Source organism: Aspergillus steynii (genome assembly GCF_002849105.1).
Source record: "Aspergillus steynii IBT 23096 chromosome Unknown P170scaffold_2, whole genome shotgun sequence".
Taxonomy (NCBI): Eukaryota; Fungi; Ascomycota; class Eurotiomycetes; order Eurotiales; family Aspergillaceae; genus Aspergillus; species Aspergillus steynii.
The window spans coordinates 773,483-797,563 of NW_020194399.1; the positions used below are offsets into that span (position 1 = coordinate 773,483).

The 24,081-nt window shown below is 49.7% G+C and overlaps 12 protein-coding genes and 1 non-coding gene across 13 annotated transcripts; 7 read left to right on the forward strand and 6 right to left on the reverse strand.

Moving 5' to 3' along the window:
* Positions 1-578: 578 nt before the first annotated feature.
* P170DRAFT_422628 (SDR family NAD(P)-dependent oxidoreductase) lies at positions 579-1,533 on the forward strand (the record flags this gene model as incomplete). The annotated part of the gene is made up of 2 exons (XM_024847453.1): positions 579-648; positions 683-1,533. 2 exons carry the CDS (start codon positions 579-581, stop codon positions 1,531-1,533), a joined length of 921 nt encoding a protein of 306 aa, XP_024706940.1.
* A 530-nt stretch (positions 1,534-2,063) lies between these two features.
* Positions 2,064-2,847, forward strand: P170DRAFT_453281 (putative ThiJ/PfpI family transcriptional regulator; the record flags this gene model as incomplete). The annotated part of the gene is made up of 1 exon (XM_024851352.1): positions 2,064-2,847. The coding sequence occupies exon 1, from the start codon at positions 2,167-2,169 to the stop codon at positions 2,845-2,847; it is 681 nt and encodes a 226-aa protein (XP_024706941.1). The 5' UTR covers positions 2,064-2,166.
* Positions 2,848-3,932: 1,085 nt separating this feature from the next.
* P170DRAFT_349551 (uncharacterized protein) lies at positions 3,933-4,675 on the reverse strand (the record flags this gene model as incomplete). Its single annotated transcript, XM_024843745.1, has 2 exons — positions 3,933-4,113; positions 4,158-4,675. Coding segments are annotated over 2 exons (699 nt in total), but the record flags the coding sequence as incomplete, so codon positions are not given.
* Positions 4,676-5,395: 720 nt separating this feature from the next.
* On the forward strand, positions 5,396-7,103 carry P170DRAFT_433531 (beta-lactamase/transpeptidase-like protein). Its single transcript, XM_024848511.1, has one exon. The coding sequence runs from the start codon at positions 5,433-5,435 to the stop codon at positions 7,074-7,076; it is 1,644 nt and encodes a 547-aa protein (XP_024706943.1). The 5' UTR covers positions 5,396-5,432; the 3' UTR covers positions 7,077-7,103.
* Positions 7,104-7,139: 36 nt separating this feature from the next.
* P170DRAFT_471572 (uncharacterized protein) lies at positions 7,140-8,649 on the reverse strand (the record flags this gene model as incomplete). The annotated part of the gene is made up of 4 exons (XM_024852852.1): positions 7,140-7,703; positions 7,752-8,107; positions 8,157-8,424; positions 8,479-8,649. 4 exons carry the CDS (start codon positions 8,647-8,649, stop codon positions 7,140-7,142), a joined length of 1,359 nt encoding a protein of 452 aa, XP_024706944.1.
* A 975-nt stretch (positions 8,650-9,624) lies between these two features.
* Positions 9,625-10,347, reverse strand: P170DRAFT_422633 (BTB/POZ domain-containing protein; the record flags this gene model as incomplete). The annotated part of the gene is made up of 1 exon (XM_024847454.1): positions 9,625-10,347. The coding sequence occupies one exon, from the start codon at positions 10,345-10,347 to the stop codon at positions 9,625-9,627; it is 723 nt and encodes a 240-aa protein (XP_024706945.1).
* A 1,155-nt stretch (positions 10,348-11,502) lies between these two features.
* On the forward strand, positions 11,503-11,575 carry P170DRAFT_t39. The gene has a single exon. It is a non-coding gene; the product is annotated as a tRNA-Met (tRNA).
* Positions 11,576-11,795: 220 nt separating this feature from the next.
* P170DRAFT_471574 (ankyrin) lies at positions 11,796-15,560 on the reverse strand (the record flags this gene model as incomplete). The annotated part of the gene is made up of 4 exons (XM_024852853.1): positions 11,796-14,938; positions 14,990-15,115; positions 15,169-15,383; positions 15,442-15,560. The coding sequence occupies 4 exons, from the start codon at positions 15,558-15,560 to the stop codon at positions 11,796-11,798; spliced, it is 3,603 nt and encodes a 1,200-aa protein (XP_024706946.1).
* Positions 15,561-16,203: 643 nt separating this feature from the next.
* P170DRAFT_422635 (uncharacterized protein) lies at positions 16,204-16,942 on the forward strand (the record flags this gene model as incomplete). The annotated part of the gene is made up of 2 exons (XM_024847455.1): positions 16,204-16,658; positions 16,723-16,942. The coding sequence occupies 2 exons, from the start codon at positions 16,204-16,206 to the stop codon at positions 16,940-16,942; spliced, it is 675 nt and encodes a 224-aa protein (XP_024706947.1).
* Positions 16,943-18,073: 1,131 nt separating this feature from the next.
* P170DRAFT_433532 (PAF acetylhydrolase) lies at positions 18,074-19,709 on the reverse strand. Its single transcript, XM_024848512.1, has one exon. It carries the CDS (start codon positions 19,676-19,678, stop codon positions 18,200-18,202), a length of 1,479 nt encoding a protein of 492 aa, XP_024706948.1. The 5' UTR covers positions 19,679-19,709; the 3' UTR covers positions 18,074-18,199.
* A 1,035-nt stretch (positions 19,710-20,744) lies between these two features.
* Positions 20,745-21,424, forward strand: P170DRAFT_433533 (uncharacterized protein). Its single transcript, XM_024848513.1, has one exon. It carries the CDS (start codon positions 20,753-20,755, stop codon positions 21,320-21,322), a length of 570 nt encoding a protein of 189 aa, XP_024706949.1. The 5' UTR covers positions 20,745-20,752; the 3' UTR covers positions 21,323-21,424.
* Positions 21,425-21,731: 307 nt separating this feature from the next.
* Positions 21,732-23,434, forward strand: P170DRAFT_433534 (purine and uridine phosphorylase). The gene is made up of 3 exons (XM_024848514.1): positions 21,732-22,808; positions 22,868-22,927; positions 23,007-23,434. The coding sequence occupies exons 1-3, from the start codon at positions 21,854-21,856 to the stop codon at positions 23,153-23,155; spliced, it is 1,164 nt and encodes a 387-aa protein (XP_024706950.1). The 5' UTR covers positions 21,732-21,853; the 3' UTR covers positions 23,156-23,434.
* Positions 23,435-23,486: 52 nt separating this feature from the next.
* On the reverse strand, positions 23,487-24,079 carry P170DRAFT_487854 (nuclear transport factor 2 family protein; the record flags this gene model as incomplete). The annotated part of the gene is made up of 1 exon (XM_024853965.1): positions 23,487-24,079. Exon 1 carries the CDS (start codon positions 23,988-23,990, stop codon positions 23,487-23,489), a length of 504 nt encoding a protein of 167 aa, XP_024706951.1. The 5' UTR covers positions 23,991-24,079.
* Between the last annotated feature and the right edge of the window lie 2 nt (positions 24,080-24,081).

Sequence of the window (24,081 nt, forward strand, 5' to 3'; positions counted from 1 at the left end):
ATTGGTATCTGAACGCTTGCTGTCTAGTCTGCTGTCCGCTATCCGGTCATGTGCCGATCATGCCCTATCTTGGCGTCTTCGGTGTCTTCTTGTAGATCCGGAATGACAAGGATGGAACATCATGAATCCATGGTCGGAAGCCCTTGGCATGGCCGGAAGGTCCTTGGCGCTGTTTGGCCTATGATGGGCATTCTTCAAGTGTGGTCTCGACCAGTCGAATTCTCACTTCGTCCGAATCAGAGCCCAGAAAATGCCGTCGGAGGTCATAAACCGTGGGGTTTTAAATACGGCCAAAGACATCACTTGCGATTCCGCATAGAGCTTCCAAGTGTTGCTCGCCAAGGACGGACTACAAACACGCGGAATGGCGGACTGGTTGGGGGAGGGCCACGTCGAAGTCTGTGACGATGCGTGCGTCTGAGAATTCGTCATGAAGTTAAATCCATGGGGTCTGGGGTTTGGCTGTGTAACACGGCGATATACAGGCTACTAAGTATATTCCCGTGCCATCTATTTATCTACCAGCATTCCCATCCACCAAGGGAGTTTCCAGGTCCAACCCCACTCCTATAGCTAAAATGTCTCTCGACGCATCCTCGCTGTTCTCCGTCAAAGGCACCGTTGCTGTCATCACCGGCGGGGGAACCGGTAAGTCCTCTGTCCTCTATCTCTATCCTCCCAGTGAATGCATCTAACAAACCAGGCCTCGGCCGCACCATCGCCCTCGCCCTCGACGCCAACCACGCATCCAAGGTCTTCATCCTCGGCCGTCGCGAGAACATCCTACACAAAGCCTGCTCCCAAGCCACCAACGGATCCCTCATCGCCATCCCAACCGACATATCATCCAAAGAGTCCCTCGAGGCCGCATACAAAGCCATCGCCGCCCAAACCACCCACATCGACCTCCTCCTCGTCAACAGCGGCATCGTGGGCCCTCCAACCGCCCTCCCGCCTAACCCAGACCGCACCGCCCCTCCCACCCTGCTCGAGTTCCGCGACCACCACTTCTCCCACCCCATGGACTCCTTCTCCCGTGTCTTCGACGTCAACGTCACAGGAAGCCACTACACCATCCTCGCCTTCCTCCCTCTCCTCGCAAACGCGAACCTCTCCCGTCCCTCTCCCCAACAGGATATTATCGCCCCGCCCCGTCCCCAAATCATCATCACCAGCTCCATCGGCGGATTACTTGACCGTCCTGCGGGGTTCGCGTACGGCCTCTCCAAAGCCGCCCTACGACACATGGTAGGAGTGTGGTGCTCGCAGCTCGCAGAGCATCAGATCAGGGTGAACGGGATCGCGCCGGGGCTGTTCTTCTCGGATATGACATGCCCGATGTATGAGCGTTTTGGGATCCCGGGGTCCGGGGTGAGTGATGGGTCGTTTCCGGCGGGACATATTCCGGTCACGAGGGGTGGGGGGGAGGTCGATGTTGCGGGATTGGTGCTTTGGATGGCGAGCTTTGGGGGTGGGTATTTGAACGGCGAGACGGTTGTGTTGGATGGAGGGAGGAGGAGGGTTATTGCTTAGGTTTTTGATTTCTTTACTTGTTTTGCGGCCTTCTTTTCTTGGGCTCATCATGGGATATCTAGTTTGGTATGCTAGATTTTGGCTTTGGACTTGACCAGAGTGACTTTGTTTTACATGCTTAGCTCATATGGTTTCTCGGATTTCTTCTTTCATTGATTTGTCTAGTTTCGAAGACTTCAACATGTCAGACCGATGCTGGGATATAGTTTCCATTCGGAAAGAAACAGTTACTCGATTGACGCGCGGAAAGTCATATCCCAAGAGCCCTCTCTCCTTACCTTCCAAAACATATCAATGAACTTCAAATCTAAGATAGGACAAGAAATGCTAGCAGTAACAAGGGAATCCTTCAACGCCAAGGGCTCGACAGGTCACCTGACCCGCATCCGCGGACGGCAAGAATACGCGACCAATCAGCAGCGGAAGGAAATTCTACGCGAGGCGACGATGTATAGCTTCACGTATAGTCCAGGGAAATGTATAAATAAGCCTACATCAACAAGGAGAACAAAGACATCCAAGGACCAGAGCTCCACAAGCAAAGTCAGTCTTCTTACAATCTGTTCCAAACTCCCAAAACCACTCTCAACCCAAAAAAACCATCAACCACAATTCATCCATCCCAACGCCAAAATGTCCACCACCACCACCGCCCCATCCAACAAGAAATACACCTTCGGCATCCCCCTCTACAACTTCCAAGCCGTGGACGTCGTCGGCCCAATCGACCTCATCTACTCGACGTCCCGCGAGCTGCTCCTCGAGCTGGAATCCACCGGCCTCATGCCCCCGGACCTGGCCGACCACGCCATCGACGTCGAATTCGTCTACCTCGCGCCGACCCTGGAGCCCGTGAAACTCGCCTCAGGGCTGACCTTCATGCCCACGGCGACCTTCGCCACCTGCCCGAAACTCACCTGCCTGCTTCTCGGCGGCCCGGGGCCTGATTTCTTCAACCACATCCCTGACTCGTATGTGACGTTTCTGCGCGAGAAGCTCGAGGAAGTCGAGTTCTTGTTTACCACGTGTACGGGCGGGATTGTGGCGGCTAAGGCGGGACTGTTGAAGGGGACCAGGGCGACGACTAATTGGGAGTTTTTGGACCTCGCGAAGGCGGAGTGTCCTGGCACCGAGTGGGTGAAAGAGAGGTGGGTTGTTGATGGGAAGATTTGGACGGCGGGGGGTGCTTTTGCGGGCGTGGATATGTTTGAGTTTTGGTTGGAGGGGAAGAGAGGGGAGGCGTTGAAGGAGCTGGGCAGAAGGGCGTTGGATTATCAGCCGAGGGGTTTGGATGGGGAGATTTTGAGGGATTAGATATTGGGTTGATGGGTTAGAAAGGGTTCAGTTGTTCAGTGACTCATCTTCGTTTGTTAGTAGATTGAGGTTGGAACAACGATTGCTAGAAGGTCATAGATTGTTGTTAGAGTGGAGTTATCATTTCACATTATACATTAGATCTGGGAATCACATATTCAAACTACATGCCGCATCCATCCACTCATCTTGCGACAGCTCGATTCCCGAGCCATCCCCGAACAACCCCTCCAAGTCAATGCCCAGATCATAGGAAGGCACATCGACCGAGAAATTCCGATACGCAGTCCAAAAGTCCGTCTGCCGTAATCCCACCAACGCTGGACATTGCCCTGCCTTGAATAGTGTTTTTGTAGCATTTCCGTCGTGCTCATCTTCAGCAGGAAGCCCTATCTTCGCTTCCAAAGGAAGGAGAAGGTCCAAGACTGATTTGAACAGGAATAGCATATCTGGAAATTCCCCAGGGTTACGACCCGATTGAGATAACTGCCCCATGCGATTGGCGAGGCATTCGAGGTGGACTGATATTTGTCGGGCGTATAATCGAATAGTTGGAATAAGCTCGGGCTGACTGGTGGCGGTGGACAGGGACGTTGACACGTTATGGATAACCGTGACGAGGCGGGCCCACTCTGCGGTGCCGAACTTGGTTAGTTCCCTCGTGGGGAGCGATATGAGATGGTTGAAAAATTCGTTTGCTGCCATGACAATCGCCTGGAGATAGGCTGTGTCGCTCGGGTCCGAACGAGCAGTACTTTCTCGGAAGAAAGCGAGAAATAAATGTGCTATTTTAATAGCAGCTGCCGAGACGTGAGTTAAGGTCCTGCAAATGAGTTCATGACTTACGGGTGTCTAGAGAGGCGTTTGGCGTGACCTCATGCACGATTCCCTCCCCTCGATGCGCCGCCTCTACGTTCATTTGTAAATACATAGAGCGTGATATCAGTTGTGCTTGTAGCGAATCCGATTGAGAGAGCTCAAACAGATAGGATTTGAGATTTTCTGAAAGAACGGCAATGTTGGGTCGTCGGGTGTGTGTTGACAACCTGACTCGTTAGGCCTCATTTGCTAGTATTTTGAGGTACTTACCGTGAAGACAAATAGTAGCAGCCAAGACATGCACTCTTGATATCAACTATCGTGGATGGAGTCTGATCAGCCAGTGGAAACGAGTCATCATTGTATCGAAGCTCTGTCACCATGCCCATGGCGATATGAAAATACTGATAGACCAGGAAGTTCGTAGGACGAAGATGCATGTTATCCCTAGTAGAGTTAGCATTGCTATATCACGGACGGTGCAAACTAACCAAGAAATGTAGACTAGCAACCCCTGGAGATAATCCAGGCTTTTCTCTCCCGCAACAACGACCCTATCCGCCAATACAGCCCGAAACCGAGCATCCAGACTCCGCATCAAAGCCATGTTATCCGTAGCAGTCACCGTCAAAATGGCAAGATACAGAAAGCGATGCTGCGGCGTCGCAATATCTTCCGGGACAGTCACAAACGGAAAATAACTGCTCTTAGCCCGGAACCTCTCCACGAGCTCGTCGGCTGTCTTCTGATCCAGCACCGGAGCTCTCGCTCCTGTTCCATCAGGTTCCCGTGGCAATTTGTCCGCAGAAGGCTCATCGCAATTTGCGAATTTCTCCTGAAATATGCGATGATGAAAGCTGACCACGTTATCGGCCGGCGGCGGTTTCTGCGGCGCCCCGAACAACCCCGACACAACGTCAACTTCCTCTGTTTTCGGCGCTACAGGACATGTCGCCTTTATGGGGGCGACCCGACTATCCAATTGGCATTGTAAATGCAATGCTTGACATCTACCCTTTATTAGTCACTGGGCGGTAAGCTACCGATGCTTATTTTCTTACCGTCGACACGGCGCATATGGGAGTTCTCGTAGACAGCGCGTGCGTTTGGCCCGACAGTGTGCGCATGCCCGGACATTCCGCGGCCTAGGACATTGGAACTTGTAATCGGAGTCCATTATGTCTGGGTGATGGTGGATGTTAAAATTAGAAGTGGGGAGACGGGAAGAGGCAATTCCGGGCCGAGATTTTAAATTGATGCCTGACGATCTCTTGGCGGGTGTATTTGCATACGAGTCGTAATATACGGATGACATTTGACGGAAAGTATTTTTAGAGACATCTTTACCTGCCTCCTACCTCAATACAGGTGGACAGGGGGTTATACACTTTATAGTTAATTCGCCGAAGAAAGGGAGAAGAAAAGAGTCGATGGTCTTGCACAAAGAAAGAAACAGGACTTGTGATATGTGGGGGATGATGTCACCATGAAAATCTCCAATTCATTTCGCTCGGAAGCAACAGAGCGTCTTTATATTGTCACTCAATTCTGACATCATTCCAAAATCCCTGTTCACAGCTGAGTAACTTTTATTCACCTGCCCTAGTAATTGCCGGAAACTTCAGGCCATGAGCAAGGAACAGACACAGAGGTCAGCTGGCAGAGACCCACCTGCTCGGGTATTCGAATCCCCCCCTCGTGAAATCAAACCCCACTTCAAAAGCAACACCTCAGCACTGCGCCCAGCATTTAGATCTATACTTACAATGCAAACAAGCATCACATACGTTGAAAAAGCCATCGCAAAACTTCAATCCCTTCACCCCGGACCAGGTGGAGCTGTGGCTGTCATCCAAAATGGCAAAGTCATCGGTCGTCAGTCCTGGGGATACGCTGATTTAGAACAACGGATTCCGATGACTTGCGAAACAAAATTCCCTATATGTTCCATCACCAAACAAATGATATGCATGGTTCTGTTTTCGATCCGTCAAACTCAATTGTCGGAATCATCGAGCTACGCCAATATCGAGAAACAGCTTTCTGAACGACTCAAAGTCATTTTGCGGGACGAGATAAGAGATTCGAAGTTAACCGTCCAACACCTCTGCAACAACCAATCTGGGATCCGTGACTATTGGGCCCTCACTGTTCTTTTCGGTGCTCATCCCGAAACCAGATTCTTGAGCCCCGATGCTGCAAAGGTCCTCGATCGCATTCGATCTTTGCATTTTCCACCGGGTGACCAGTTTTCCTACGCCAATACGAACTTCTACATCTTGGCACGCCTTCTCGAAGATGTCACGAAACGTTCTATCGGGGAGTTGCTGTCCGAAAAGGTTTTTGTTCCGGCTGGAATGACTACTGCGGCGCTCTGTGAGGACAACTCTCAACTTCCCGGCCCATGTGTTGGGTACGAAGGAAATGAAGAGTCTGGGTTCTTCAAGGCGCAACTAACTCACCAATGGTCCGGAGATGCAGGAGTGGTGGCCTCGCTGGATGACATGATCGCCTACGAGCAGCATCTTCAGCGTCTCTGGCACGATCCGCGAAGCACTTATCGCAGGATGGCAGAGCCGCAGTTTTTCAGAAACGATAGACTCGCAAGATACGGGAATGGCCTTTTCCATACCAACGTGGCAGGCTTGCCTGTCCTAGGCCACGGCGGCTCGGTGCGTGGCTTCCGACTTGCAAGATTGCACGTGCCAGCAGAAGAATTGTCTATCGTGGTCCTTTTCAACCACGAGGCAGATGCCGAGTCAGCAGCTGAAGATATGCTGAAGGACCTGAAGAGCTTGACCGAGCGAAAGTTAGCATACGTGGATCCTTCTGCGGAATGGAGTGGGAACTACTTAGACGAAGAAGCGTCACTCGTGGCTCAGATTAAGGTCCGAGACGCCAAAATCATCATGACATACGCTGGATTTCCCGAAAGCCTCACCCTTGCCGACAGCACACATGCAATCTCTCGATCCACATTCGCTGAAATCGATGATGATATCCTATTTGTCACGTGTATGGATCACAACAGAGCCTTTGCAGCCCGGCAGATCACCAGTGATTACTTTTGCGGAGTTGGTGAGGTTGTAGGGGCATATTACTGTGCAGAGCTCGATTCTACGTTCAGATGCTCCGGGCACGGTGGTGCGCTATATGGATCGTTTGATGGGATCCTTGGCCGTGGACCCGCATATCTCATGAAAAATCTAGGAGAGGATATCTGGGTGGTATCAACTAGACGTGGCTTGGATGCGCCGGCCCCCGGTGATTGGACAGTTTGGTTTTCTCGCGATGAACAGGGTCATATTGATAAAGTGACGGTTGGGTGCTGGTTGGCGAGAAATCTGGACTTTACCAGGGTTCATCAAACAGCCACACGAGAACATTTAATCTGTGATATAAACGACTAGAGCTGTGAATCCATTTGCTACCGTCTGCTCTTAACTTCGAAACAGCCAATTCAGGACCCGGATTCACGTAGGACAGGATGTACATCTCCGCAGCTCCTCCCATAGCTCCATGTGACACGTCCCATGTACATAAAACCCACCCAGCCCGTCACTCAACGTGGTCACTACGTCATTATGATTTAATCCCCATTCTAAGATGTAACTTGACATCTGAACATCCAACTCAACATAACCAGGTCGGACATATCTCCCGTTTTCGTCTGGGAAGCCCAGACTTTGGAAGTTGAGCTGATTCGACGACGATACGATAATATTCGGGAAATGAGGGGCCGTCCGTGGATATATCGGTAACATGCCCTGGTTTTCGTAGTGGGCCAGAAAAGCACGCATGCAATCAGGACTGCGGGATACAATGATGATTTCGCGGATTTTCGAAGCAAGCTCAAGAATTCTGGCTTGGGGATTTAGACATTTCTTTTCGCTTCTGGACCTGTTCATTATGTGGGAAGGTAGTAAGATGACCCACCAGGGATTATGTAGGGTGTCCTCGGGACAGTCGAGGTCTTTCCGGACGCTGAGGACGAATCCGAAGGCAAAGTTGCCCTGTCCAAATACTTTTTGGGAGGCCTGTAGATGTCAGATCAAGCTCATGCTCGCACAGGCTGCATTACCAACCTGGAGTAATGTAGCCATCAGGAGGTCATTTCGGGTGACCTTAATCTCCTTCTCTAATGCTAGCTCACTAACTCGGTCTATGACACTCCCCGGAACATGCACTGTCTGCTCTGATCGCGGATTCGAGTGCCTAAATAGTAGATAGATCCATGTCAGGAGGCCATACCAGACCAGGCCTAGTATGCCAAAACCGTACTGGTCTTTGAATGCCGTGAGGAGCTCCCCGGAGTTGGGCAAAGCCTTTCTCTTGCCATTAACCTCTTTCTTAAGCCTCAAAGACTGTGGTCGCTGACTGCGTAGTCCAATTGGCTTACCACGGAGGAGTGCCACGTACTCGTGAAGAATATCCAGCATCCCTGGGAAGCGTCAGTAAAAGCATTCTTTGGGCCAAAGGATTAAAATTACCTGTCGCATCGCACAGAGAATGCTGCACGACAAAGTTCATGAGACACCCATCCTCCAGCAAAACTAATCTTATTTGAATAGCGGGCGGGTTTATTCGAAACCACCAGGAGTCGGAGAATCGGAAAAGCTCATGAATGCCGTTTCTCCCACCCGGTGTCAACTGCCACGCCCCGGATTTATCGCGTGAGAAATATTCCCTAAGCCTTTTATCGGCGTATCCTATCTTCCAGCATTCTTGCAGGTCTGAAGACGGGAAATACCCTGTACGCTACTGGTTATTAATTTCCGTCCGATCCCCGCAACCGAGAGTAAAACCGCTCACTAGAATGTTCAATCTCATCCGAAGGACCGGGTGAGTCACCAGTAGCTGCCAAAACGCTTGCTTGAGGAGCACCTGATCCAGACGCTGTCGAAATACCAGCATCAATGTAGTCTGGAGCAGCTGGGGAGGCCCGAGATCTAGGCAATGAGGTTGCATCTTATAGCCGGACATGTTTTCGGAAAAAATGAGATCTGTTATCCGGAGATCTGCAGATTCACACGGTTCATATTTTACTCAGGAGGCGCAGGTTGTTTCACTCGCTCTGTTTGCTCGTCAGCTCTCCTGTCACGTTATGTGATACATCATATGTGATTTCCAAATTGTGGCTGCGGCTGAAATCAAGATTGTGGCATCGATGACGGGTAGATCAGCCATACTTGACAACATTCCTGCTGAGCCATAATAGTTCTGTTTGGTTTTGAGTCTCAAGCCATTCCCGATAAATTCTTTTGCTCTTTTCGCTCAATTCAAATGAGAAGGCATGCGAGCATGGATCTAATTGAAATAGTCAGCTATGGCCATGCAGAATCAAGGGATAACGTGGTTCTACGCCACCATCTAAGTATCCAGGTCTTACAATGCTTTCAACTTCAATGAAATCTGAGACTCGGGATTCTTAAGTCGGTCATGTTTCTTCGTAAGTCGAAGAACATCATTCCCAGTGGAATACGGTGAGGATTGATTCCTCTAGTCGAACCGAATCACACTGATGCGACAAGCACAGAGCTTCAACGGTGCACTGGATATATCCCTAGATGAATCTACGATGTCATCCCATCGAAATCACACCGGACACGATCGTTGACTAATCAGACACGTCTTTCAATCTACGAAAGCCTTATGACTTTATGCACGGGTAGCTAATTTTATGGATGGCTACATGTTTGGAATGCCAAGAAATTACGGAATACTCGATCGGTTTAGAGGTTTTTACTAGAAGTAGGTAGGCTTTTCAGAAGTTTCATTCACGACTTGCGTTGACAAGCTAGAAATTCAATTTAACATTTCACAATCTGAGATGAGAGATTATCTCAACGCAAGACTCCTAGAAACCAGAAAACAAAAAACAGAAAACAACAAAAGGCATGACAAAAGCCTCGGGTGAGATTCACGCGATAGTATGCTCAAAGAGAGTACAACATAGTCCTAGGGACGAAATTCTCGTTCTCTGCCATCAAACGGGTCCCTAAAGACGCACATGGCGCCGCCATTCCGGACACTTCGAAGAGCTACCTTCACCTCGTCTAGAAGGTCCGCTGCAAAATCCTGGATGTCTCGAACTTCGTTGGCGAATTTGAAATCCACGCTGTGCATGTACGCGTCGAATGATGCTGAAGCGAAGAGTCTCCGTACCACATGTCGCCTCGGTAGACGACTCGCTGCCTGAATATGCTCGGGTATGATATGGTGGATATTTGCGTGAGGCGGTCTCAGGAACTCCCAGGGCGAATTGACAGCGATTGAGTCCTTGATAAATCGCGCGATTGCAATATCCACTTCGTTGATTTTCAGGAAGTCTGCCAGCCTGGCAAATTCAACCAGTAAAGTTATCCAGCTTGTCGCGACCTCGTCGGCAGGAATGACATGGCCAAGGTACATCCATTGGAGCAGCAGTTGGAAAGCTCGATTGGTTACAACGCCGTCGATTTCTTGGAGTTCGACTGACTGCTGTTCCGCTTCCATGAACCTCCCTTCGAACATTGCTCTGAAATATGGCGAGTGTTTGCATAGTAGGATCTTGGAGACCTTGTAGGCTGAGTCTCCGATTTTGATGTTGACGGTGGGGCCGTGGTACAGAGGAATCTGACTCGATGTAAATTCCTCATATGACATATCACGCAAACTAAAGGGATCGTCTGTGGACGACATGTTGCAGCAGGCCTCCTCGGGTTGAAAGCAATTCGATCTTAGCTGAAATGTTCGGATGATCAAGTAGTACTCAGAATAAAAGAAAAGAAATCCTTCAACTCCTGCGAAGGACTTATCAAAGGATCAAAGAACTGGAAAAGCTTCTATCTACAGAGAATTTTTATATAGGGATTGACACGTGACAGGATGTTAGCGAAACAAGCCATCACTATCGGAATATTCCTGTGAACAAGGATTCATTGTGGAGTATACCTTAAATTCCTATCTCAAGTGGGGTGGGCGGTGAACCATCTGTTTGTATGTTGACTAGTTTGTGCAAGCGGGGGCAATATATATATTTAGTATTGTATGAAGATATTCACACTATGCATATTGCACATACAGCAAAAAATGGGCGGCTCCATGATCGATCTAATCTAGGCTTTCGGCTGTGGAGCCGACGATGCCACAGAGACAAGCTGGAATGCTATCCAAAGAGAGATTACTGAGACCGGCTTCTTATCTTCCGAGGGGCTTGATCAGCTTGCAGGTTTTGTGGGAAGAAAGCCCAGGAACTGATGTTCCATGAGGACTACAAGGTGAACATAAAACTTTCTCTGGCTCAAATTGGCATGGATTCATTTGTTTCCATTGATCTGAGAAGATAAATCAAGCCAATCTTCAAAATTCAGGTTACAAGTGCAGAAATCTCTCGTGCGTTAAATCTCATAGTACTGACGGTTTGATAGTCGAGGGGCTGGTAGAGAGACAATGACTTGATTTTTTCGGACTTCTTACGCTTTGTCTTACACACCCTTTGTGGTCATTCTTTAAAATGATAATCGTTTTCGTGAAAATCTTTCGCCTTTAGAGACAGAAAATCGGAGTTGAAACATAGCCGGGTATATATATTTGATGGTAGTAATAAGCGATGCATTTTCAAGGCTCTGTTATCTCCAAAATTTGTGGGACACTTTTCCGATCACTCTCTCGGTTCGCTTAGACAGATCGACGCCATGCTCGATGATACGGAACTGGATTCTCGTCCAAGCAAAAGTCGTTTCGCCATAGTCTCAGGTGTCTATGCGATAAAAGAATGGGATGGTGCGATGAATGAGAGCTGGAACGTGAAAAAGGGAATATAAGGGCAAATTTGGCAGACCATTTCAACAATTAAGCATGTTAGCTCATGAGGAAGAGCGCCGGGCTCATAACCCGGAGGCCCCTGGATCGAAACCAGGACATGCTACGTCTTTCTTTTTTTTCCCGTTCTTTTTTTTTATGCGAAGGAAATATAAATAAAAAAATAAGAAAAAATAAATTTTAATTCAACAAGTGAAAAACGAAGAGGTTTTATTTATTTGTTTCTTTCTTTTTAAAGGCACTGTTTCACCCAACCCGAATCTGTCCGTAGGTGCGAGGAAGTCTCCTAACCCCTGCCGGGAAGCCAGCCTGTATGAATCCTATCTTTAATAATCGTTCGAACTGACCAGCTGATCTATGTTAAGCTCCCCTTTCTGAGACTGTGGAGCCTGATATGTGCCAGCACACCTACCAATCCTCGAATGCAACCGGCTAATCATAGGATTGTCCTGATCGAAAAGTCGCCCGGAACGAACATCACAAAGCCCCAAGTCTGCCACCCTCTCTGGATGCTGCTGCTTAAACCGCTCTACCTCCTCGCGATCGAAAACCTCGTCCTCATATTGTAGCGCATCTCCCTCCGTCCATCCACCAGCCTGCTTAAGCAGCCTCGCCGCGGCAAAGTGGCCTTTCTGTTCGGCGAGCTTTACAGCACGCACGTACTGCGATCGAAAGTCCCCATGTACCTCGGCGCCCTCGTTCAGAAGGACTTGGAGCATGTCAATCCGTCCGTACTCAGCTGCGCCTTCTAAGGTTGTACGGCCGTAGAACTGAGCTCGAGGGGCGTTGATGTTTGCTCCGAGACCGAGAAGTCGATACACAATGCCGAGGTAGCCCATAATCGCGGCGAATTGTAAGGCGGTGGCGCCGAAATTCGCCTCGATGTCTGCTCCTGCGTCCAGGAGGATGTCCATGATTTCGACGTTTCCTCCCTTCACGGCCATTTGAAGAGCTGTTGCCCCGGGAAGACTTGGCGGTGGTGCGTTGATATTTGCTCCTGCAGTGATGAGGGTCTTGACGATTTCGGAGCTGTTGGATTCCACGGCGCGTTGTAAGGGCGTGCATACTGAGGAGGGTGTTGTGATGGGGTTGACGCTTGCTCCGTGCGATAGCAGGGTTTGAACTAGAGATTTGTCATGGAATTTGATTGAACAGCATAGCGGGATTAATCTGGTCCCGTGAACCACGAGGGACTCGCTCATGTCTGGCTCCATCTTGAGGAGCTCTTGCGCTACTTCAAGGTTGCTAAAATATAGGCTGATAGTGAGCGCGCGACCAAGTTCGGAGGCAGTCCAAGTATATGAATCAAGAAGAGCGCGTAAAAGAGCACAGTCCCCTCTGGCAGCAGGGATGAGGAGAACGGTCTGGCCTTTCAGAGGTGGCCAGTCATGCCACCATCCTGGCTTGCCTGACCGGTTTGTAGAATCCCCACCGTGCAAAAGCTCCTCGTGTTTGGCATGGCTCAGGACTTGAGGTTCGCCTGTCGGTTTGATTCCCGCAGTTAAAAGACGCTGTAGAAGAGGAAGATCGTTGGCATAAGCCGCCATGGCGACCGCAGTGGGAGCACAAAACTCTTCTGGAATCCTTAGGAGAACTTCATAAAGCGTACTATCCCTGTCCGTCTGCAGATAGTCCCACACAGCAGCATTCAATATCGATTCGGTGACAATAGCTCCTCGAGTAAGAAGTAATCTAACGAGTGAGGTGTTTCTGCTGGTGATGGCAGCTTCCACTGGGGATAGGAATTTCTCCAGGTCTGCGTGGAGACTTTTTTGCATCACAGATGCCTGCGACAGCGTTCGATGCAAAAGATATCTTTGCCACTTAACCGTCTGATTGGATTGCCTGTCGACATTGTGAACTAATAGATAGCGAACAAGATCTGCATTCCGTGCAAGGATTGATCTTGTCAAAAGGACCTGTCCGGAGCCCAACATGATATAGGGCAGTATGCCGGTGAATTCCAAATGCTTTGCAATTTTAATGTTCTCGATAGACGTTATGAGATCATGCCCTGTTGCCATTGCCCCCGACATGAGTGTCTGATCGATCAAGTCTAAACGCCCGGCCATGATTGATGCCCCGAGTACCGTGTTCGGGACCTGATTGTGCAAGTCATTGACTCTCGCACCGAGATCTAAGAGCCTAGATGCAGTGTCGAAGTCCCGTTTGTGTAACATGTGCATTAACTTGGAAGTGTAGAAATCTGACGATTCCTCGGTGTTGACCCCATCCCCTGATTCCAATATAATTTGGCAAAGCTCCCAATCCCCACTGTCGACTGCTCTGTCAATAAGCGATCGCCCCATCGCAACTTCAGTGGCTTTGAAGTGAATCCCACTCCGAACTAGAGCCTCCACAGTGCTTGTGTGGCCACCAGCGAGACCTAGTACAATTGGGGAGATAAAAGGATACTTCGCAGTCGGAGCATTGACGTCCACACGAGCGTCTAGAAGAAATTGAACCATGTTGTTGAGGCCTTTGCGAGCTGCCAATCCAATTATGCTGGTGAAAACAACCTGGTCTTCGAACAGAATCTGTTGTGGTATGTCTGCATCTGCATTGCGTCGAAGAAGAGACTCGGCGATGGCAACATTGTTCAACTCCACTGCCAACCCAAGCAGAGTCTTTGTTCCACATTCCAAGTCAAACATGTCGTTGACGTCTTCGTGAGCGTCGATGATTATTCTGAGCACCTCAACCCCATTCTCAGAACTGCATGAAGTGACTGACGCCAAGATCGCCTCGTGTGTTGTTCGAGCTCCGGCGGAGAGAAGAATCTTGCAGAGTTCTGATTTGCGGCTTTGGATAGCGGTCACTAGAGCAGAATCTAGTGTTTTCTGGCGGTTGATTGATGATTCATACGACAGGAGTAGACGGGTCATTGTAATCGAAAGCGCTTGATCTTGAATGGCAGCGGCAAACCCCAAAGCCTTCAAATGGCCATCAATTTGTGTATCAGGATCTATACCTGCATCCAGCAGTATCTTCATGGAAGTGAAGTCCTGGTACCTGACTGCTGCTCCAAAAAGCACCTCAGCAATTGCTTCAGTTGCGACACCATTGACAGAGCAAATATCCTTAATCTTCCGAGACGTATTGGTTCCCGCTTCACAAAGAAGCTTTAGAACTAGTTGGTCCATTCCTTGCTGCCGTGGTCCACCGACCTGTATAAACTTATTGGACAGTAGGAAAAGAAAAATCAGATATTTCTCCATATGAGGTTCGCTTTCGCTGGCAATGGTCCAGTCAATGTGACAGATATTTTCATGGTCGCATGGTCCAGGCATCAATAGACGGAGGCTTGCTTTTGCTTTCACACTGGGTGCCGTCCTCGACGTGGCATTGGAGGCAGGGTCCGCCAGCCATGCGACTAAAGCGGGCATGATACTTCGATCGGGGCTATTCATTGACATTGTGGTCTGCAGCGGCATAGACCAAAATGAGGTAGGATTAGCCAGCATAAGCCCTGTTATGTTAATCAGTAGGGGTAAACCCGAGGAATGTATTCAATGCCCACCTTTGCTTCTTTTCATCTGAAACCCATGCAAGAATCTCTGCCATGGCAGGCTCACCTGTCCTGAGGGCCCGGCGAAAGATGGAGGGGAGCAAACAACTATCCCTTCAGGCATCGGAGGTGACGGGGCTGTCAATTATTAGCGCCCGTTAAGCGAGGTTTTAACACCGGTTCTCGCATACCAGATACGAGTCTTTCAAGGGTTGACTCAAATGTTCGTGACAGTTCCCTTCGTAGCTTTGGCGATGGACAACGGACTCCATTAATGTACACGTCACTCTGTTTATTGTTCTTTCGTCGCTTTTCGACCTTCCGTCGAACAGCCTTCCACTTATCAGTGGTCATCTGGTATTTCTCGAATTTCCACATCTTGAGTTTCCGTTCATATTGTCGCCTTCTGCTCTCTGTGGTCAGACGTTGATTACACATGACCTGACTGGGTTGCCAGAGCTTACGTCTTTCGAAAGCCACGCGTAGTCTCCAGGATCTGCATCACATCGGCCAGTTTCTTGTTCTCCTGGATGTACAAGCGTTGGATTTCGCCTTTCAAGGCATTCCACTCGGAGCAGCTCATTCTGTGCGTGTTTCAAGGATGAAACGCTGAGATTAAGTGCCAGTGAATGGGTCGGGAAGGTGGAATGGCAGACGGGAGACGTTCGAGATTTGGTCAGAAGAAAAGCTAGGCAAATTTGCTGCATGAATAAAGCCTCGGACTCTCACGGCCAGTGGCCAGGAATGTGTCGCCCAATCAAACCCCTTCAAGAGCTCGTCTCGCGAGCCGCAGTGCCCCCTTGCATCCTCTGTGACGATCCCGGCCTGATGGAGTGCAGATAGAGAATATCATGGCCCCTCGTCACATTCCGGTTTAGATTTTCCGGTAATATCCGTAACATGAGTGTTGGTAACTTTTGGGTTCGAGCTCGTTGCTCAAGGCGTATACTCGAGGGCCATGCCAGTCTTTCATTGGCCTGATCCAAAAACCCCCATGGGAAGAATTCAGCCTCTTGCCGCCTCCATCGAGATTAAATGCCATCTTGTAAATCGTCATTTCGTGGGTGTTCTGATGAGCAGTCCTATGGATGATAAAGATCAGTTGAACCCCCACGATTCTGTAATTTTCTGATACCTCAGGTCTCTCGCCTTAAGTGCTCCCGAGTCTTAAATTGTTGAACTCCCAAACACCCAAGCAGCAAACCAAGCCCTAGAAGCTCTTCTCAATGACCTGGATTCAGGGAAGTCAGAACCCAAACACCCCCACTCGCTGCTCAAACAGGGGTAGCCATGCGGGAATGTCGCCTCCGGGGTTACAGCCCGTTCTCCCCCCGGGAGACTACAGCTTCAATGTCTTTCAATCCCCACCAGAACCTGACCAAAGCAATATGCCACACTATCCTGCGCATAATACCTTGATTGACCCCACAATACCCAACAATACCCCTCCGACCTTCTGGGATGACTCTCCTTGCGCTATGCCATTTGACCAATCGAGTCAGCCAACGCCCTTCATGGGTCAGACCCCAGTCCGTGACTGCACAATCGCATTGCAGACGGCTATGCAGCCACCTTTCTTTACTCCGCAGTTACAGGATAACCCGAACATCTTTCGTCCTAACAATGCTACTCATCTACCTGCACATGGATTCGAGCAGCTGGCTCCTGAACTGCCAACTAGGTGTGTTAATTTTCCATGATCTTCATTTTGAGTTGCTTAATCAGTGCTGATATTTATTTCTCAGATCTCAGAATCCATGGCCACGTAGATGTGAATGGGTCGGTTGCGACTATTCCGGGACCTTCAACCGCAAAGCAGAGCTCATGCGTCATCTGGAGGAGAAGCATGTGGCACCGGGGTCGCATATATGTCCCGTCAGACGCTGCCATAGGTCTTTTAACCGAGGGTATAATCTGAGGAATCATGTGCGAGTGAAACATGTGAGGCGCAACGATTGGGCATAGGATGAAGCTCTTCTTTTTTTTCTACTCCTTTTTTTCCCCTTCTTCTATTTTTTCTACTTCATCATCTTCTTCTTCATCATCATGATTCTTTTCTTTTCTTCTCTTCCCACTTTTCGATTTCACGAATGAAGTTTGTCGTCTTACATTTAGTCCAAAACCAATTAAATCATCAAGAAATGTCGTTAGTACTGCGTAGCTGTATTCGCCACCAGCCCTACCCGATGAGAAACCTGAAACATGGGGAGGATGGGGAGCGCCTCCCGAGTCCCCGGCCAGTGGGCCGGCCCGCGCCCGGATAAACCCCGGCGGCTCATCTAGTCTATACTGTCCGGATTAGTCCATTTGTTTTTCCAGCAGCTGTTTGGGATTATCTGCGCGTGCCACTCAAGTAACCCAGCAACCCCGAACCCCTCCCTTCAGACCGCCAAGACAGCAATGGCAGCAAAGCCTCAGATGAAGGAATGACTACGTGGACTGCATCTATTCCGCGATCCAATTCACGAATGGTCGATCCTCATCAGCCTTGCAGACGCAGGAAATGAAACATAACTACCAGGGGCAAAACGCATGCTTTTGGCGTCTCAAACGTCTGACGTAAGCAGGATTGCGTGACCCCCGAGAACCAGCCCCACCTTTGCAGCCGAGATTACCTCCAGAGTAATGGAAGTCCATGGCTCAATTGCACATCATAGTAGATATGCTTGGTGTCAGAAGCACCGCGTAATCAGCCCTCCCTTGCTTTGTGACTTTGTCTAGGCCGGCCTCCAGGTCAGGTGTCAGGTCATGCATCCCTGATCTCTCCGAGCCCGTTCTCGGTGATCTCGGACTAGGGACCGGGAATGCTTGACGGGTATGGAGGGCTCGGCAGATAAGGCGTCTGGGGGTGTTTTAGATTCTTCTGTTTGATTAGTGCGGGCGCTCATGTCATAAGGCTTGTCCGGGTCTCTGGGACCTTGTTTCACGCCATGTTATTGTTGGATGTCGCTCTTAAGCGGAGCAGCAGTTTGATATAACTGTTCGTTTATTCTGCCATACAATTTGTCAGTAATATGGATGTTTAAAATATTCATATCTAGAACTGATTTACACTACCTCTCAGTTGAGGGAAAATTTTGGGAAACAGTATGTATAGTCTGCTCACAATGTAAGAATGAATCACTTATATACAGGACGGCGAAAGAGTGATAATAAAATTACAGGCGGTGCTTTCATAACGTGTTCGGTGAAGGCCATAAACAAGAATGTGGGGTTGTATGTTTATCTTTCTACTGGTGAGACATGAATCTGCCAGTATCTTTCCACGTCAGGGTGTTGCTCTCGTCTTCGCTTCTCATCCCGAATGTCCTGGTCATATTCCGGATGGCTGACCGTTTCCTGCAGAATCCCCCTCTTCTGCTCATCCTGCAAGTACTTGAGGAATTCCAACGAGGTCTGCACATACTGCTGCACTCCCTCCTTGACATCTATCGTCGCCCCTGTCGTCCAGCTCAGTAGCAGTGGCTCAATCAGAGGAGCATCCGTAACCGAAGGATGCGATGTGCCGACAGAAGTCATGAACCACGCATCTTTGCCGCGCTGGATAATGCCCTCAACTAGTGCCTTGACGACGTCAAAGTGTGGTCGGCCCGTGAAGATGGTGAGCTTTCGGGACCAGGAGTCAGAGTGTACGATCAACGTCGGCACGTCAACGTCGTGGTTCAACGGTCCGCTGGACTTTCCAGGATCCAGCACGATCGCACCCCGAGCGGGAAACTGTTCCGAGGGTGCGCCCTTCAGCGTGCGAAGCGCAAGCGTTGCGCCAAATGAATGGCCTCCCACTGTTAGGCGATCCAGATCGAGTCGGCCTTTCCATGACTCCAGATCTTCTCCTTCATTCCGGCTGCTTGCGCTGAAGATATCGCTTCCGTTCCCTTCGTTGATGGCTTTCAAGACCTGATATGTCTCTTCCATCTCTAGCTGCCGCATCTCAAGCTGCAGCTGCTTGAATTCCGCACGATCGAGATCGTTCAGTCTCTCTATATCACTGGCCCCGAAAGAGTAAAGCGGCTTCTCCGACCCATCGTCCGTCCGCATGATCATCGTTCCCGGACAACTGCCGTCTCGATGCTCCACTGCAGCAACCACATATCCACGAGACGCTAGCTCCCCAAGATACTTGGTATAATCCGTTCTAGAAGACGCATATCCATGAGAAAAGATCAAAACCGGAAACTTATCCTCCGGCTCCACCATCAAGTCAGGTGTGACCTCTCGATCTATATCCTTCTCACTCGACGCAAGAGGAACATCCACCTCGGCAGGTATTTCCCTCCCCCCCACAAGACCCCAAATGCCAAGTGTCGCAATCGGGTTAAGAAAGAAGTTATTCAAGTTGGCGAACGAAAGGTAACCCTCGGCTGTTAACGAAACCGGCTTGCTGATCCACGGGTGGCGAGGTTTCGTGCTCTCCACGCCTTCAGACGCAGGGTAGTACACGGAGAACAGGACGGTTTCCAACTCGAACGCCGGCGACCCATCGCGGAAGAACTCTTCGCCAGCGCGACGTGGCGGTCGTGGAACCTCGAGATCGACAGTCCCCACTGCATAGGGGCCCGAGTAAGGGGGCATATCGGAGGAGAAGAATGGCTGCCCGGCGAGGAGGCAATAGGTGATGTAGAGGACGGCAGCAGAGGAAAGGAGGTATCGCCAGGTGAGTCGGGGACGGAGGAACGGAGGAAGTCGATGTTGTCGGAGCATGGCGTCAGTCTGGATGATCTGTAGGTTGTTGATGAGTTCCAAATTTGGGACGTTGTCGACTGGGTGCATGACGTATCCGGCCCCATCGTGTGGAGATAGCCGGAGATAAGACCAGTAAAGCACGTGACTATTAACTAGCGCTAGGCCACTTCGAGACTAGCCTGTCCCGACCTCGGCTAAATCCAATTGGCGTATTATCCGCCATGCGGTCATCCAAGATGTTGGGGGGAAAGGGGAATGAGCTTATGTTGAGCACTCTAAACCTCTGAATAGACACATTCTGTTTCTATACAAACTCATAAACCTTTGCAGGCAACTGAAACAACTGTGTGAACTGCGTCTGTAGTCATCAATGGAAGAGCAAACGAAGGCTAATGGAGCATGGGAAAGTAAATGTACCCTGGTTTTTCTCGCTGCCTGAATTAATTAATAAAGAGATATATAGTCCAGCATTTCCGTGCCAACAGACCCGGACTGGTAGACCCCGGCTGCCTTGGACTTTCATGTCACACAGATTAATCGGCAGAAGTCGGGGTCGCAACTCGCAAGGCTCCCACGGCTTTGAAAACTGCCACCCTTGTTGTTCCTCTCTCAACATCTCATTTCCTCCTGAGTTTACGGGAATATGAAACGAGAGCGATCAAAATGGATCATTGGAGCCATAAACCTCACAATCAATGTGAAAGCCCCCTTTTCCGAATACCCCCCGAGCTTCGGCTGCGAATATACGAGTATGTCCTGGGCGGCATGACCATCCACTTCATCAAGTACACGAACTCCGGCCTCCTCCACTGCCTCTGCCCACACCGGAATGAAAATCTTCACACATTATACTCCAAAAACGATCGTACAGACGAGATTTACTGCGCTGGTGTGGGGATTGAGAATTATGGAAGACCCCGCTGGACGATCTCGGAAGAAGTCATACCGGAACGACAAGAAAGACTACATTTGCTAGTAACCTGCCAGAAAATGTATTTTCCTTCATTATGAATGAAGACCACAGAATCGGAATCGGTGAATCTGACTGCTCACAGATATTCCGAAGCCATTGGAATTCTACCATCTCAAAACATGATCAACATCTTTGGGCAGTTCCCCGAAACGCTCCTGACACTTCCCGCCATCCAAGTTCTTCTTTCGCCTGAGAAATTTCACAAAATCCGCTCTTTAGAACTATCGTATGTTGGCGAGGTCCGGTTCGTGGACATGGACAGGCATCCTGAGTGGGTTCAAGATTGGGCCAGCTTTTGCACGATACTAGCCAGCATGAAAGGCCTTCAGCATCTCCAGATCTGGATGGTGCTTTATCGGGGTGAAGTCAAGGAGCTGCCTCCCGCCCAGGAAGTCGACTTTTTCACACCCTTACTATCAATCAAACGACCGCGATATTTCTCCGTGGAGGTGCCATGGAAGGCCAGTCCCATCTCAGAAGATCTCCTTCAGGATGCGCCTTTTACCCTCGTGCGCACAGGAGCCATCCCAAACCTGTATGGTGTTTTGGGCTGCATCGGCTATTACCATGTCGGATCAACAACAGAGAATGATGACCGTGCCAACCGACAAATAAAGGCGGCTGCGAGGAAGGCACGCCGGAAAGAGTTGCTTTCATACCTCAATCCGTTCAGGCACTGGACAGGCTAGATGTCAACAAGATGCCCGGAATTAACCCTCAAGAGCATATCTCTTTGCTTATGACAACCCCATATTTCCTCATGAATACCTCTGCGTGACGTTGGATACCCGACTCCTTTTCCCCGGGAGTAGAGCGCTTTGGGCATCTTCTTTTACACGTCCACCCATCATGGACAGACTTGAACCAATTAGGGTGGATTTCACGAAAAACCCCTCATTTGCGCTATTTATAGGGTAACACAAGTTGGTGGTTAATAATAAAAGTGCAAATTAAGTCCCAAAGAACGGCAACCTGGCATTCTTATTCGTTGGCTTCCCGCCAGGCTGAGACTCACCCCGGCGCTTAACCAAGCTCCCCTGTCTAGTATATTGACTTCTTCCTAACCAAAATAGGCGGCAGACGACTTTCACAGCCGACCTGGTGTCAGTTTTTGATTTTTGACCGACTGCTATCGATGACAATTGATTAGCTCCGCGTCTCAACATTAAGAAAATCCCGTTTTTATGTACCCGCAAGACATAACAGACCAAACCTCCACAATGTCCAGTCAAACCTCATCAGGACCAACAAGGGAAGACTACACGATCGGCTGGCTATGCACTCTGCCAATAGAGTCAGCCGCTGCGGCTGAGATGCTGGATGAAGAGTACCCGCCACTTGCAGTTCTCCCAGGTGATACCAACAGCTACGTGCTAGGGGGCATCGGACAGCATCGGGTTGTGATGGCATGCATGGGCGGAACCGGCGGGATGATGGCGCATTCAGTGGCAACGAATTTGACAAAAAGTTTCCCTAACGTTCGGGAGATTTTGATGGTAGGGATCGGCGCCGGCATACCAAGTGAGGAATATGATGTCCGCTTGGGCGACGTGGTTGTAAGCGAAGCCAAGGGCCGATTCGCAGCCGTGGTGCAGTGTGACTTCGGAAAAGACGAAACAGACGGGTTTCAAGTGACAGGGGGGCTGAACCAGCCTTCCGAGAGTCTGGTCCGAGCGACGGGTGCTGTGAAGCGGAACAGACTCCGGAATCGCAGCCAGATCCACAGATTGGTGCGCCATTTCGATGGAGATGTGCTGGATCCCGAGGGATGGAGATACCAGGGACGTGAAAACGACCCGCTCCATGAGCTGGATCAGGAGCCACGCAAGCCCAAGAAGTGTGCAGAGTGTGCCACCCGACAGGAAGAGTACATGCCCGACCCAGAAGTGCATTATGGCGTTGTTGTCTCGGGGAACCACGCGATCAAGAACTCGGGGGTGAGGGATAGAGTTCGGGACGAGGTGGGTGCATGCTGTATTGAGACAGAGGCGTTTGGAATTATGAACCAATTCCCATGCCTGGTAATTCGGGGCGTATGCTCCTATACCGACGAGAATCAGAACCATCGATGGCAACAATATGCCGCGCTGACGGCAGCTGCATATGCGAAGGAGCTTTCCTTAGAGCTTCCGTTGACTGAACAGGCTCCGAAAGTTAGCGAGGAGATCCACAACGGTATGAAGCAGTTGCATGCTCCAATAGCTTTCCTTACTAACCGATGTACTTACTCGCAGTAACACGCCGTTTGGTCGATATTCAACTAGAGCTAAAGGAACTCAAGAGTCAACAAGAAGGTAAAGCTTATGATATTGCTATATTGAAAACACGACTCCTCGCGTTATCGACATCAAACTGACATGCTCTACTCATCAGAAACAGCGACCCTGTTGAGAGCCTTTACAAGAGACACGGAATTCGAGCGAGTTTTGCAATGGTCATCACCGCCTGAAGCATCTAGCGATACAAAACCAACAAAGAAAAACTCATGTGAAGGAACTAACGCTTGGCTTTTGGAGGGCTAGGAATGTAAATCCTTGCTATCAGGGCGTTTCGTCGATTGTTGTAATGTGCCAGTTGGAAAATGTGGTTCTGCAAAGATGCAAGCCTTTCAAATTCATGGCCCGATTCATCGTAAAAGAGGCGGGAACCAGGGATCTATATGACATGGAACTCTCCAAGATCCGTGTGTTTTTCAAGTCCACGTTCGAGCCGACGACACGACGAATCAACGTTAAAAGCAGAATGGTTGCGAACAATTTGACTTGAGGGCCTATCATAATTTCCAAGCCATAGCGAACTGCAAAAGAAAAGAAAGAAAAAAAGGACTAGCGAGAGTGCAACAAAAGCAAGCGATCAACGGTCACCCACTTGCTCTTTCTCCTCCGCCTTAATTTTATCCAAATTCTTCTTTGCCCTTGAAAACAACACCTTGAGTCTCTCTGTCAACCTGCTATCCATGAACTCCACGACTCGCACAATCTTCTCCCGAGTCTCATCCATCGTCACAATAATTATATACTCCCCTCTGTAAGCCCATTCCTCTTCCGACAGTCCGGAGTCCTTCACTTCGTCCTTGAACCCCGCCAAACTAGTCGCCCAAATCGTCACCTGTCCTTTCTCTTCATTCTCCAAGATCTCCTTCGGGAACATCGGGAATCCGTCAAGAATGGAGTTGAGGCCCCTGACATGCTCGGCGAAATTATCGCCGACTTTGAGGACCGGCATAGAGGATGAGGCCGGGGCGATTATGTATTCCGCGTCAGGGGTTAGCACGGAAAGGAACTTTTCCAAGCTCAGCGTTTCAAAGACTTCCAGAAAGTTGAGGGTCGTTCTGTGGAGGGTGGAAGTCATTTTCATAGTGAGTTTAGGTTGATGGTTTGAGTATGATGAGAATGTTCAATTTTGGAGGGAGAGTCGAGGTAGACGCAAGAAGAGGCGGTTTAGTCGG

Excerpts from the sequence above, each read along its gene's own strand:
- P170DRAFT_433531 (XM_024848511.1), top strand. The coding sequence starts at position 5,433 with ATGCAAACAAGCATCACATACGTTGAAAAAGCCATCGCAAAACTTCAA.
- P170DRAFT_433533 (XM_024848513.1), top strand. The coding sequence starts at position 20,753 with ATGATCAACATCTTTGGGCAGTTCCCCGAAACGCTCCTGACACTTCCC.
- P170DRAFT_433534 (XM_024848514.1), top strand. The coding sequence starts at position 21,854 with ATGTCCAGTCAAACCTCATCAGGACCAACAAGGGAAGACTACACGATC. Across the intron at positions 22,809-22,867 it reads TAGCGAGGAGATCCACAACG|TAACACGCCGTTTGGTCGAT; the intron begins GTATGAAGCAGT and ends ACTTACTCGCAG. Across the intron at positions 22,928-23,006 it reads ACTCAAGAGTCAACAAGAAG|AAACAGCGACCCTGTTGAGA; the intron begins GTAAAGCTTATG and ends TCTACTCATCAG.
- P170DRAFT_433532 (XM_024848512.1), bottom strand. The coding sequence starts at position 19,678 with ATGCTCCGACAACATCGACTTCCTCCGTTCCTCCGTCCCCGACTCACC.